Source organism: Artibeus jamaicensis, unplaced genomic scaffold (assembly GCF_021234435.1).
Source record: "Artibeus jamaicensis isolate MK-2021 breed Jamaican fruit bat unplaced genomic scaffold, CSHL_Jam_final contig_484, whole genome shotgun sequence".
In the NCBI taxonomy this organism is placed as follows: Eukaryota; Metazoa; Chordata; class Mammalia; order Chiroptera; family Phyllostomidae; genus Artibeus; species Artibeus jamaicensis.
In genome coordinates this window covers 11,155,445-11,167,780 of record NW_026521859.1, presented here as the reverse complement: position 1 = coordinate 11,167,780, position 12,336 = coordinate 11,155,445, and the positions used below count along the sequence as shown (strand labels likewise).

The following is a 12,336-nucleotide window of genomic DNA, read 5'->3' as shown; positions in this document are numbered from 1 at the left end:
CATCCTGAGGGTATAAATAAGAAAACATGCTGCACCTCCACCTCGGACAGAGGAACAGGAAGGTGTACAGAAGTAGAACGGCAGGGAGGACCACTGGAGGGCAGCTGCAGTTCCAAACTTCAGTATTTTAATTACCAAGTCTATATTTAGCAAGACAACGTGGGAGAAACAAAGAGGAAGGAAGGGGTAGGTGGTAAGAGGGCCTCAGAGGCCCCGACCCACGTTGTGCACTAGCTGCAGAGCCCTGCAGTCCCGGCCAGGGGTTCTCGGCCTTGTGCCCTTCAGAAGCCCGACAGGTGACAAAGGAGGTGCTTCAGTGGCTACAGTTCTGTAGCAGCTGCAGACCCCAACAGAGACATATGTCATCAGTTCTGTCCTTTAGTCTTCCTTCACTCTGCAGCTGGGTTAAAGGGGGCTGGCCAAGGGTTTCAGGTGGGGTCAGTGTGACTGCAGGGTGACCACAACAGCCTTGGCTGTGACGTTGAGCAAGGTGGCTGGAAGCCTAGCAGCAGGGAGTGCAGCAGGGAGTGCAGCAGGGACATCTCTGGGGACCCTCTGCATGGGTGGGATGTTGGGGCCCTCCAGTGTGTCCAGGATCCCTGGAAGGAGGACGGAAAGTGAGCAGGAGCTGGGTGGCCCTCGCCCCAGGCGCCGTTCTCCCCTTTCCCGCACCAGGCCTCCTGTCACTTACCCTCCACCACCTTGTGGTAGGCAAAATGCAGATAGAGCAGGAAGAGCATGTGCAGGGTGGCTAGGGTGCCACAGAGCAGCAGCCGCTGTGTGGGGCCCACAGTCCGTGACACCAACACGGCCACCTAGGGCCACAGGAATACAGCTCAGAGGGCATGGCTCCATAGTGAGCAGAACCGTCTTCGGGCTCTTACCGCCCCCGCCCCCCCATGCTTCCTCAGAGCCCTCTGTGAACTTCCGCCTGAGCTCTGGGCTGCTTTCCCCAACTCCCCAGGAGGACAGCCAGCTCCTGGAAATCTGCCCAGCTTACCATGCGCAGGGTGGACAGCCCCCCTACCAGCAGCCAGAATAGGTAGAAGAGGGCATGGAGGTGGATGTTGTAGGTGATGAACAGGACAATGCAGTGCCCAAAGAGGCCATAGCCCTAGGAGGAGGAAGATGGAAAGAAAATCTCTCAGGTTGGGCTGGCCTCTAGACCCTCATGAGAACTCTGAGAAATAAATGGTCTACTGTTAAGATTACCCTTGCCCGCCACCATGCTGGAGTCCTTACCAGCAGTGCCAGCATCTGGAGCATGGTGATCTGGGCATTGCACAGGTAGGCGAGGAAGTAAATGAAGGATGAGACGCCCAGCCAGTAGCCAAAGCAGGTGCCAATGGCTGTGCCCATCAAGGTGCCCTCCCGCTGCAGGGTAAAGGCTCTACTTAGTCCTGGGAGGCCTCTGACCCCAGCCTCACCCAGGGCTATCCTCAGGACTGCTTCTTGCTTCTCACTTACTCCCCCAGCTCTTCCTCAGGCAGCTTTCTACTCAGTTTGGCCACCCCCCAAAGTCCCCTGTCTGGCTTACGATAATGGTGTCAGATGTCTTCATCCCGTGGAGGAGAATGGCGACCAACGTGAAGACCAGCATGAGAGGCCCATAGAGCTCACCTGCAATTTTCTGTCAAGATACCAAGTCATTCAGGCTGGAGGGGACAATGGTGCTTCTGTTTCCTCCTTCCCAGGCTTTGCCTGGCGACCCCACCCTCTTCCCTTGTGCTTTCCCCACTCACCTGGGGAAAGTTGACCATCTTGACAGGGATCATGGACTCCAGGAGCCTGAGAGAGGAGAGGAGAGGAGAGATGAGCGCAGAGGCAGCACTTAAGAGGTTCTGCAGGGCCTGAATTTTAATCATCTAATTCCAGAGAACATGCTAGATGGTAAAGGGAGAAGAATGTAGTAAAGACAGACAAAGAAGGAGGAAATCACTTCCTTGCCTCTAACAATATTTCCCTCAGGTGCTGTGCCGACTGACGCAACCGCAATATGGGAAACTCAGGGAGCCCAGCTGGGTCTCTGGAGAGGGTATGACTATTTACCTATTTGAACTGCCCCCCGATAAAAGGCAAACCTCAGCAGAGAATGTCCAGAATGCTGAACTGCAATGGTGAAGCCCTGGGAAAGGTTTCAAAGGGAAGGTGGTACCTGAGGGAACCAGTGTGCCTCCTGCCTCTTCCTGCTTCCCATTCCTCCATGCACTGCTGAGGATTTTCTTGAAATATATTTGAAGTGGTATGAAAATTCCAGGGAGGAGAAATAGAAGTGCAAGTCCCCATTCTCTTCTTAAGCGGCTAGCTCCTAATAATACCTTGGAATTTGGCTAGATCTTACCCTCTCTGGGAAACCCACCCTGTCCCAACCTCCGGCCTACTCTGGGTCAGGTGTCCCCTGCCCCCATGTTCCTTTATAGCAAGTGAGTGCTGTACTCTCTAACTGCACTTGAGGGCAAGGCTCCTGTCTGTCTTCACCACTAACTCAGATACAACCAGTAAATTGCCTAATGCAGAGTAAAAGCTTAAACAAAGAACCAAACCAAGATTAATTCCGGTTCTTGAGAATTCATTCAATAATTATGTGCCGACATTCTGGTTCAGAGACTGTTCTGGTGCTGGGAATAAAAAGATAAACAAATCACAGAGCCTACTTTTGAAGAGATCTCTAGGGAGACAGAATCAAGACTGAGAGAGTACAGCATGACTGAAGTGTTATCTGTTAGAGGGAAACGCAGAGCTCTGTGGGAGCGCCCAGAAATGACGAACTGGGGATCGGGTCGAGGAATGGGGAACAAAGGAAATGACGTCTGAGCTACGTTTTGAGGAAAGATAAGTAATTTACTACATGGAAAAGAGGAAGGTGATGTGTTATCACCATGTCCTGTTCTAGACTGGTAAGAGGAATGGGTGTACCTAGAGTACAGACATAATGACAACTGATGACGTCAAGAAGAGGAGCGTTTAAGGGCCTGGCCTCTGGCTGCATTTTGGATGAAGGGCTATGTGTGAGGAGGGCAGCTTCTGTCAGAAGGGTCCTCACCTGCTTCGCACCTGGGCGGGCTCCACATCAAAGTAGGGTCTCAGGATGTCAATGTTGGCATACAAGCTGAAAGCCCTAGAAGCTTGTCTCTTCCCTGCCTGCCACATCTGAAATTAGGAAAACAAGGATGGGGTAGGTGGGTATTGTAAAACACCAACAGCTCTAAGATCTGTTGCCTATTTTTTAAAAGATTTTATTTCTAGAAAGAGAAGTAGGGAGGGAGAAAGAGAAACATCAACATATGGTCACTTCTTGTATGCCCCCCACTGGGGACCTGGCCTGCAATCCAGGCATGTACCCTGACTGGGAATAGAACTGGCCAGCACTCAACCCACTGAGCCACACAAGCCAGGGCTGCTCTGTTGCTTATTTTCTGTTGGATTTCTACATGGTTCTGACTGGACAACCAAGGCTTCACTAACATCAATTCCAGAACCTGGGGCCTCCCAAGTATACTTTTGTATTTGCCAGACATCCAGTTTTGCTTACCTGATCAGCCACTTGCCGGCTCAGCTGGCCCTTAAAGCCCTTCATACCCAGGAATTCCCCATCCTCATCTTCAGCAGCGGCTGCATCAGCATCTACTTCTTCCTCGCGCAGTCGCTGATGCAGCTCACCCATATCCTCGAAGCTAGACCCTGAAGTATCATCCATGTTCTCCATGTCAATCACAGCTGAGCCCCCACCCTGTGAAAACAATAAGCTTTTAGTGTTCAGGACCTTCCTGCTCCAGCCTGTAAGCCCTTCTCTGTTCATTCCTAAGCCTGGGGCTTTATTCTTCCACTGCCAGGTATATGGCTTGGAATGACCATATAGCCACTCCTTCTCCTCATTCGCTCTCCAAACCTTGGTTGGTTGTTTCTTTTCTAGCCTAGGAAACCTACTCCCTGTCTTCCACACATGTCTTTCTCCTACCTTCCCTATCAAAGGGCTATAAAATTGCTTACTTCCTTTGTCTTTCCCAACCCAAACGAGACTGTGCACACAGTGTGGTTTTGGCCAGTGCAGACACCCTCTCAGCCCCCGCCATGCCTAACCCCGACCGACCTCCTAAACTGTCCCGAAAAAAAGAGCTGCACCCACAGACCAGAGGTCTTCTGTCTGGAGTGCAAGCCCGACCCTTTCAGGTGAGTTCTGGCCCCACTGACTTTCATGTGCACGAAGAGCCAAAGGATAGGTGAAGTGCTGCAAATGGAGCAGACTTCCAGGCCCCGGAGGAAAGTCCGCAAAACGCTTCAGGACGACAGCCAGCCCCAGGGCTGGGGCTGCCAGAGCCTTGAGGCCATTACCTGGATGTTTTCTTCGAACCCTCCCCATTCCGGGCCAGCCCCATTTCGAGAGCCGCCGGCCGGCGCGGCCGTAGACGCCATGTCCCTCGAGGGCTCCCGTCGTTGAAGGTCGCGCTACTCCCGCACGCGGAGGAGTGGGAGAGATCTGGGCCTTATAGAAGAGGTATAGGGGCAGAGAGAGGTGGGATCAGCCAGAACGCAGAAAAACGAGGAACCCGGATGTTTGGACAAAACTAACTTCCGGAAGCTGGGGACGTGGACGTTGACTGGACAGAGTCTCGCGATATTTAGCCTTCTAGGCGGTGACGCGTTGCCACGGAGACGAAAGGGGTCCATTAGAACGCATGCGCCCGTTGCTACTGTAGTCACGTGGAAAGGTGGAAGATGGCAGCGACTCCTGCGGTGGAAGAAATGCGTAGCCGCGTGGTTCTAGGGGAGTTCGGGGTTCGCAACGTAAGCTTGCGGCCTTGACGTCGGGAGGAGAAGTGAAAGAGGGACAGGGATGATTTGAGTTCGGAGTAGGGATGGGCTTGGCTTCGGTGCCCCTTCGCAGACAGCCTCGTCTCTCTTTGCTTTAGGTTCATACCACCGATTTTCCCGGTAACTATTCGGGCTATGATGATGCTTGGGACCAGGACCGCTTCGAGAAGGTGGGTGGAGCTGGAGGTGTCCGGAGAGGGTTATGAGGATCGGACCATGTGATTTGAGCAGCCTGTGCTTCAAAAGCTGTCTTCGGGGATCGGTTTCCACCTTTTTCTGCGAACAGATGTTCGTTCAGTCTCGTTGGAAAAGAGCGCATGTAAACAAACGATTATAGTATAATGTGGTAAAGGCAGTTGGTAGCAGTAAGGATGACGCGGGATGGGCTGCGGTGGGGGGTTACCCCATCCCGCAGAGGCTCTTAATCTAGAATGGGAAGGAGGGCAAACGTATGGAAGAGTTTCTGAAAGAGAAAACACCCTAATTGAGCCTAGAACGATGAACAGAAGTTGAGAACAGGTGAGAAGGGACTAGGAACAGAAGCTAAATCACAAAGGCTTGTGTGATCTGTTGTGGGAGTGTCCAAACAGTTCGTTATTGCCAGAACATAAAGCGGGTGGGCATGAATGGTAGGCAGGACTGAAATATGTTTTAGGGACTCTAGGTGATAGAGCAAAAGGGAGAAACAAGGTAAGTTTGGTGATTGCTTTGATAGGGGTTGTGACAGAGTACTGTAAAGCGACTTAGCTTGGGGATCAAGACATAATGGCGTCATTTATTGAGAAATTGGTTTGGAAAATGATGATGCATTCAGTGCCCTGCAGATGGAGAAGTCTATTAGGCTAGTGCATATATGTTGGAATTGAGATCAGAAGTAATAATTTTGGGAGTTGTTGGTGCAGATAGTTGATAAAACCATGAGTGTAGTTGAGGTCACTCTGGAGGGAAAACTTGGGAAATAGTATTTGTGGAGTAGGTAGAACATAGTGAGTTTAGAAAGATTCATCGGAGAAGAAAAAACCAGGAGATTGGTGCTCAGAAATAAGGCACTAGAGTTTGAAAATGAGGGATCTTAACAATGAGGATTGGACCATGTGATTTGTGCAGCCTGTGCTTCAGAAGCTGTCATCAGGGATCGGTTTCCACCTTGTTCTGCGAACAGATGTTCGTTCAGTCTTGTTGGAAAAGAGCACCTGTAAACAAATGATTATAGTATAATGTGGTTGTACACATTATAAATGTGCACAACCAAATGTTGTGCAACAGAATAGTCTAGCAAGGTAAGGATTGAGTAGTGTCAACCAGACTAAGCAGAATGGAAGCATGTTCTCTAGTAGAGTAGCTTCTGGATGTTCTGGCTAGAAGCCATAATGCAGAGGCATGGAAACGACAGCAGTGTCCTTTGCTAGGTGATTGAATAAAGATGATGTGGTACATACCTACAGTGGAATACTATGTAACCATAAGAAAAGATGAAATACTGCTATACGTGATCATGTGGATTGATCTTGAGAATATCATGCTAGGCAAAATAAGTCAGAACCAGTTAAGAACCGTATTTCATTCATTCATGTGGGATAGGAAACTGAAAGCAACAGACGAACAAACAAAAACTCAGACAACGGTATGGTGGTTACCAGAGGAAAGGGGGGTAAGGGGATGTTAAAGGGGGTAAAATGGATGGTGATGGAAGACAATTTGACTAGGTGGTGGGCACACAATGCAATGTACAGGTCACATGTAGAAAGCATACTTGAAATCTATATAATCTTATTAACTATTGTCACCTCAGTAAATTTAATTAAAAAATATGCAGAAAAAAATCCTCACTCTTAAAAGATATTTAATTTGACCAAATAAAGTGGGGGGGGGATTGCAAAAAAAAAAATAAAAGGTTGGGGTGAAATGAACATCTAATGAGGGACATCTAGGCAAAGGGAGGTTTTGGGGTGAGAGAGAATGTTAATACTTTAAGGGAAATATCTGGGGCAGGGGGTATTGACTATACAATTTCGTGTTTTTCTGTCTTTTTAGAACTTCCGTGTGGATGTGATACACATGGATGAAAACACATTGGAGTTTGACATGGTGGGAATCGATGCAGCCATTGCCAATGCTTTTCGACGTATTCTATTAGCTGAGGTATTGGTTGGCTTGGTGGCAGGGGTGAAGTTGCATGGGACACCTTGCTGTTACCTCACTTGCAGAATTCTCAAGGTTTATTTTTCCTGAAATTTTGCTGAGCATTTCTCCTGCTCATTTGTAAACTTTTAGTCAAACACAAACATTCTTCTAGGAAGAGATCTCTCCCTACCTGTGTCAGCAGGTAGGGAGTAGATGGGAAATCTATGGGGTCTTGGTAGGTGAGGGATTGTTTTGTTGGGCAGGTGCCAACCATGGCTGTGGAAAAGGTCCTGGTGTACAACAACACATCCATTGTCCAGGATGAGATCCTTGCTCATCGCTTGGGGCTCATTCCCATTCATGCAGATCCTCGTCTTTTTGAATACCGGAACCAAGGTGAGGGTTTGAGAAAGCGAAATTTTGGGGAAAGGAGAGCAGCTCTTTTTTGCAGAGTTGATTCTGGAATCAGACTGCCTATTTTCAAATCCTGGATTGACTTTACTCTGTGACCTTGGCAAGTTACTCCTTTTTTCATACACTAGTGTTCTTACCTGGGAGAACACTTGTCCTTGCCCTCTTTGTTTGTCCCCTACTTCAGTTTGTCGAGAAGATTAAATCAGAAGTGTAATGCACTCAGTATGGTTGATGTCTGGCATTCAGATGACTAGTCCTCTAAGAGCTTCTGTCTTTGTGTAGGAGATGAAGAAGGCACAGAAATTGATACTCTGCAGTTTCGGCTGCAAGTCAGGTGCACTCGCAACCCCCATGCAGCTAAAGATTCCTCTGATCCCAATGAACTCTATGTGAACCACAAAGGTAAGTATTGGTAGTGTAAGAGAGTCCACCTTTGGGCTCTCTAGCACCCTTTGGTGGGTGCTAGTTTTAGGGACTGAGGTCTTTCAATGTGCTTCTTCCTCCAGTGTACACCAGACACATGACATGGGTCCCCTTGGGGAACCAAGCTGACCTTTTCCCGGAGGGCACCATCCGACCAGTGCACGATGACATCCTCATTGCTCAGCTGCGGCCTGGCCAGGAGATTGACCTACTCATGCACTGTGTCAAGGGCATTGGTGAGAATCCTGTGGGCTGTGGTGGGGGGGTTAAGGTAGTTTGAATACGGTTGGATGAAGTGCAACTAAGGGACCCACCAAAATGTCAGACAGGCAGAAAGTCAGTGGGCCTTTGTGAATATCAAGAAGGGTTCTCCCACAGGTTCTGATTTCCCTCTAGGCAAAGATCATGCCAAGTTTTCACCTGTGGCAACAGCCAGTTACAGGCTTCTGCCAGACATCACTTTGTTGGAGCCCGTGGAAGGGGAGGCAGCTGAGGAGCTGAGTCAGTGCTTTTCACCTGGCGTTATTGAGGTACATGAAGTCCAAGGTATGGTATTTGGGATGCTTTTGGGGTCAGGACCTAATGTATATATATTTTTGAAAGTGGCAGAGAGAAAGCTCAAATGCATGTTTATAACATGGTTTGTTTTAATTAGGTAAAAAGGTGGCCAGAGTTGCCAATCCCCGGCTAGATACCTTCAGCAGGGAAGTCTTCCGAAATGAGAAGTTAAAGAAGGTTGTACGGCTTGCTCGGGTTCGGGACCATTATATCTGTGAGTATGCAGTTTGCAAGGGTTAGTTCTTTGATACTACCACTTTTGGTAGAGTCCAGATGTGAAATATAGCGGTAACTTACACAGGAGCTTTTGCAAGCCGTGTCTGGGCTAAAATGTCTCTTTGCTTCCCAGTCTCTGTTGAGTCGACAGGAGTACTGCCACCAGATGTGCTGGTGAGTGAAGCCATCAAAGTACTGATGGGAAAGTGCCGGCGGTTCTTGGATGAACTAGATGCAGTTCAGATGGACTGAGGCTTCTTGGCGGGGCTTGGATGTTCCTGATGCAAGCTGAAGATTCTGACCTGTTGCCACCAGATTCCTAGAGAGAGCCCAGTATGATCAGGTGTCCCGAGTTTCTGGGACAATTTTAGCTTTATTTCAGTCAATCCATTTTGTTAAATGTGTCGCAAAATGTGACTATGCCTTTATAAGGCTTTCATGTAAATAAATTCATACCCAAACACAAATTGTTTAGTCTGAGACTACTCTTTCTGTTTCAGTCCACAGATACTGGGCCATAATCTCAAAACAGGTTTGGCACTGACAGGAACATTGGGCTCAGATGTCGTTGCAGGTCTGGACCAAGTCCCTCTGAGGCTTTGTGAGAAATGCCAAATCGAGGTGGCCACAGTCAGACTGTACAAAAACACTGTGCCAGTTAAGCTGTCTCTTTGATACTGGAAGAAGTTGCTGATCAAAAAAAGAGTGGTCCCTAGCAGTCAATTTACATTGTTACCAAGAACTGTATGAAGAACAGCAATCCCTTTGGACTGTCCCCAGGGTCAGATCCAGGGGTCACCAGAGACAACTCTGGAGAATGGTATGGGTTGCCTGGTCTACGTGTGTTGAGGATAGAAATCTTTTTCTAGCTGGTATACTGTTTCAGAATGCTTGACAGAGCAGGTCCATCAGTTCTTCCTGTCCACTCAGGGACATGAGGTATGTCACTACTTTGAAAAAGACAGATGGGCTCTTTCTGTATGAAATTGAGATTTTTACTGACATGCAGATGTGCTTTAGAGTTATGTTTCTACAAAAAGGTTCTATAAACAATAGAAAACTTCTAGCATGAAGTCACAAGATGTTAAAAATAGTACAACACAATAAATACAACTATGCCCTCCACAGCCCCAACTACAGAGAGGAGTAGGCAGCTAACACGTTTGGAGGGAACCATGCTTTGAGATGGCCTTCACAGTTGATAAGCCCAGAGCACCACTCAGGAAGAGGGTGTGGGACAAGTCTCTGCCACAGAAACAACTATACTGGACACCAAGTTCTGTTTCCCCAGCTTCACCCCTTCCTAAGCCTTCTTGCCTGGGACCAACACAAGCTAAAAGCTGTAGCTTCTGTCCATGCTGTTCCACTCAGTCCTCACTGAAACCCTCCTCAGTGAGCTGGATCGACAGGCCTCTGTGCAGAACACGTGGACACATATCGTATGGTTTCTGTATGGGTTAAGCTTGTGTATGGTGAGCAAGGACCTCAAGGCTAGGGTCTGGCATCTATTCTCTTATGCTTACTAGGGCCACCCAGTGATCTCTAAAGTGGGCTGGAAACTCAAAATAGGAAGGCATATTTTCTTTTGGAAAATGGTCCGTGACAGAAATGACCAGGGTCCTGAAAGACCATGAGATTTTTGAAGGCACCTGGACTCAGCTAGTCCTTGGAGAGACCAGTGGCTTTGCTAGCTGCTTGTCACAGATGTAGCCTAGTTGGTCTGGATTATCCTTAGATGCCAATGATATCACTTGACACTAGGTAGGGTACTGTGGCTCTTGTGCCTGAGTGGACCCTGGGGCTGGGAAAAGCACACTGAGGTCATTCGTGGAAGGGCACGTGTGGGTTCTTAGGGGGATGTTAACACTACAGATGCTGACTCAGCCCCAGTCCCTGAAGGTACTATACTTAATACTGCGTCCAGAGCTTAGCAAAAGCCTGTTCCGTGGACCCCATCAGCAGACCAGATTCTTGTTTAAAACAGAGGGAACTGGCCAAATTCAGTTCAGCACTTGGCACCTGACCCAGACAAGCCCCTGGTGGATGGGAAAGGCTCCCTGTCAGCCCAGCAGCATGGGGGCTCAGTGGGACTTGCAATGGTCCAGGAGAAACACTTAGGCACAAGTACTTCAGGGCTGAGCCCTTGCCACAAGGCCGGCTAGTTGAAGTGCTGGGTACAGCACCCCTAGTTACCACTCTACACAGGTGTATGGCTGCACGGGGGCGGCAGGGCTTGGGGAGAAGGGCTGCTCTGCTCTAGCTCTTCTCTCTTGGAAAAGCCAAAACTCCAAGCAGCATGGGAGACCCTGGGAGGTCTAGACAGCGTGGTGTAAGCCCCGGCTCCCTTTCCTGATACTTCAGTATGATTACTTCTGGCCCTGCACAGGGCCCACTCTCCAGCTCCAAACCTGGATCTCTCCAGGCCGACAATGGACGTGAGTGGGGTGGCAGTGAAGAGGGGCCTAGAGAGTAGCTACGAAGGAGAAGAGATGACAATAAAGGCCAAGAAAGGACGCCCAAAAGCTTGATTCAGGGTTCAAAGATGGTGGCCAGGCCACCCTCCTCATTGTCCAGCACCTCCGTCTCCAATACTGGCTTTGATTTTTTGAAAAGTGAGGGAAGATTCTTAATGTGAACTTCTTTTCGGAACTGCTCTCCCAAGGGTTTCTGTGGAAAACAAATGAGAAACAACTAATGATGGACCCTGAGTAGTGGGTTGTTTTGAAGATCATCTCACCATAACGGCCAATCGCTATAGCTGAAGTTTGCCTGAGCCCATCGTCTGAGAAGACCACAAGGTGTCGGGAGCACAAAGGAAGGTGCATGACCTACCCCAATGCAACCAGCAATGAGGCGTTTGAATTGGTCCTTCCGGCGCTTATCAGCAGCTTTTTGCAGAGAGGGGTTCAAAAGCTTGCAGTCAAACTGGTCCAGAGAGTCTTTCTGTATTTCAGGGATCTGCTCCATAACAGCTCTTATCTCCAGGTACCTGGGACGCTGAGAAGTGAGGACAAACCCGCTCGATGGGGTAGGTTTGGGCCCTGCCACTTTCCCCATTCTGGGCCACACCCACTCCTCAGGCAGCAGCGGCAACTTGGCTGCTGCCTACATTCAGGAGAAGGCCTTGCTGAGTGGGAGCAGCTGAGAAGGGTGAAGCCATGGCCGTCCTCCCCCACTCACCAGTGCCTCGTAGATCTGGAAAGCCAGGTGCACCAGGGAAGCCATGCAGCCGTCGTGCTGCCCGTGCGTCTGCAAGCCCTTCAGCACGCTGCTGAAAAGCCATGTCACAGCATCTGAGAGCAGCGTCCCTGACAACACCTGGGGAGACAGCTGTGCTCAGGGCCAAAGTGGGACTCTGAAGACCCCAGTACCCCAATTCTTCCAAATGATTATGACCCAAACTTTTCAAGAAGGGGCAAATGACCATACTTGTTTGAGGAGGGGCCAGCAGAGCTGTGTAGTCGTCCTCTGGCAGGACAAAGTATCCTTCCAGGCCAGGGAATTGAAGGCTGTAATTAACAGCGCCGTACAGACATCCTAATGGAAAAGGATGAAGGGGTTACCATGGGAAAGTAAGCCCAACTTTCCCTGAGTGTACTTTTAGGCATCAGGAGCTACAGTTTCAATACTAGGTAAGCAGGAAAATGATAAAAGAAAAGTGAGTTTATTTCCTTGCTATGAAATCAGGCAGTCAAAAGAAGATAAAACAACTAATATAGAAGAGGAAACCTATGTGTAGGAAGGAGACGGAGCTTGGGCCTGGAAGAGGCCGCACATGAGAAAGTGGCA

At 49.1% G+C, this 12,336-nt stretch overlaps 3 protein-coding genes across 6 annotated transcripts in view; 1 reads left to right on the top strand and 2 right to left on the bottom strand.

Moving 5' to 3' along the window:
* Positions 1 to 105: 105 nt before the first annotated feature.
* YIPF3 (Yip1 domain family member 3) lies at positions 106 to 4,577 on the bottom strand. Its single transcript, XM_037154189.2, has 9 exons — positions 4,333 to 4,577; positions 3,533 to 3,730; positions 3,044 to 3,150; positions 1,743 to 1,788; positions 1,538 to 1,630; positions 1,243 to 1,374; positions 1,001 to 1,114; positions 692 to 815; positions 106 to 599 (listed from the first exon to the last, which is right to left on the bottom strand). Exons 1-9 carry the CDS (start codon positions 4,411 to 4,413, stop codon positions 439 to 441), a joined length of 1,056 nt encoding a protein of 351 aa, XP_037010084.2. The 5' UTR covers positions 4,414 to 4,577; the 3' UTR covers positions 106 to 438.
* A 105-nt stretch (positions 4,578 to 4,682) lies between these two features.
* On the top strand, positions 4,683 to 9,014 carry POLR1C (RNA polymerase I and III subunit C). 3 transcript variants are annotated; one of them, XM_037154175.2, is made up of 9 exons: positions 4,683 to 4,785; positions 4,911 to 4,982; positions 6,847 to 6,954; positions 7,200 to 7,332; positions 7,633 to 7,752; positions 7,857 to 8,009; positions 8,170 to 8,319; positions 8,429 to 8,545; positions 8,681 to 9,014. In XM_037154175.2, the coding sequence occupies exons 1-9, from the start codon at positions 4,717 to 4,719 to the stop codon at positions 8,797 to 8,799; spliced, it is 1,041 nt and encodes a 346-aa protein (XP_037010070.2). In that variant the 5' UTR covers positions 4,683 to 4,716; the 3' UTR covers positions 8,800 to 9,014. The 3 variants fall into 3 exon arrangements, with proteins under 3 accessions (XP_037010070.2, XP_037010062.2, XP_037010078.2); XM_037154167.2 differs by having other exon boundaries at positions 8,152 to 8,319; XM_037154183.2 differs by lacking the exon at positions 4,911 to 4,982 and having other exon boundaries at positions 4,696 to 4,785; positions 8,152 to 8,319.
* Positions 9,000 to 12,336, bottom strand: part of XPO5 (exportin 5) — a 64,522-nt gene continuing 61,185 nt past the window's right edge. For both annotated transcript variants that reach the window (XM_053668331.1, XM_053668332.1), the window contains 4 exons: positions 11,977 to 12,084; positions 11,728 to 11,865; positions 11,380 to 11,544; positions 9,000 to 11,214 (listed from right to left, as the gene is read on the bottom strand). In XM_053668331.1, coding sequence (XP_053524306.1) covers positions 11,077 to 11,214; positions 11,380 to 11,544; positions 11,728 to 11,865; positions 11,977 to 12,084 — 549 coding nt within the window. In that variant the 3' untranslated portion in view covers positions 9,000 to 11,076. The remainder of the gene's footprint in view (positions 11,215 to 11,379; positions 11,545 to 11,727; positions 11,866 to 11,976; positions 12,085 to 12,336) is intronic.

Bases quoted from the DNA above. Each gene is read 5' to 3' on its own strand.
- YIPF3 (XM_037154189.2), bottom strand. From the start codon at position 4,413: ATGGCGTCTACGGCCGCGCCGGCCGGCGGCTCTCGAAATGGGGCTGGC. The intron at 1,789-3,043 runs GTGAGGACCCTT...CTCCTCTCTCAG, and splicing joins CCCGCCCAGGTGCGAAGCAG to GCTCCTGGAGTCCATGATCC. The intron at 600-691 runs GTAAGTGACAGG...TCCTCCTTCCAG, and splicing joins CTACCACAAGGTGGTGGAGG to GGATCCTGGACACACTGGAG.
- POLR1C (XM_037154167.2), top strand. From the start codon at position 4,717: ATGGCAGCGACTCCTGCGGTGGAAGAAATGCGTAGCCGCGTGGTTCTA. The intron at 8,010-8,151 runs GTGAGAATCCTG...GTTCTCCCACAG, and splicing joins GCACTGTGTCAAGGGCATTG to GTTCTGATTTCCCTCTAGGC. The intron at 8,546-8,680 runs GTGAGTATGCAG...TTTGCTTCCCAG, and splicing joins GGTTCGGGACCATTATATCT to TCTCTGTTGAGTCGACAGGA.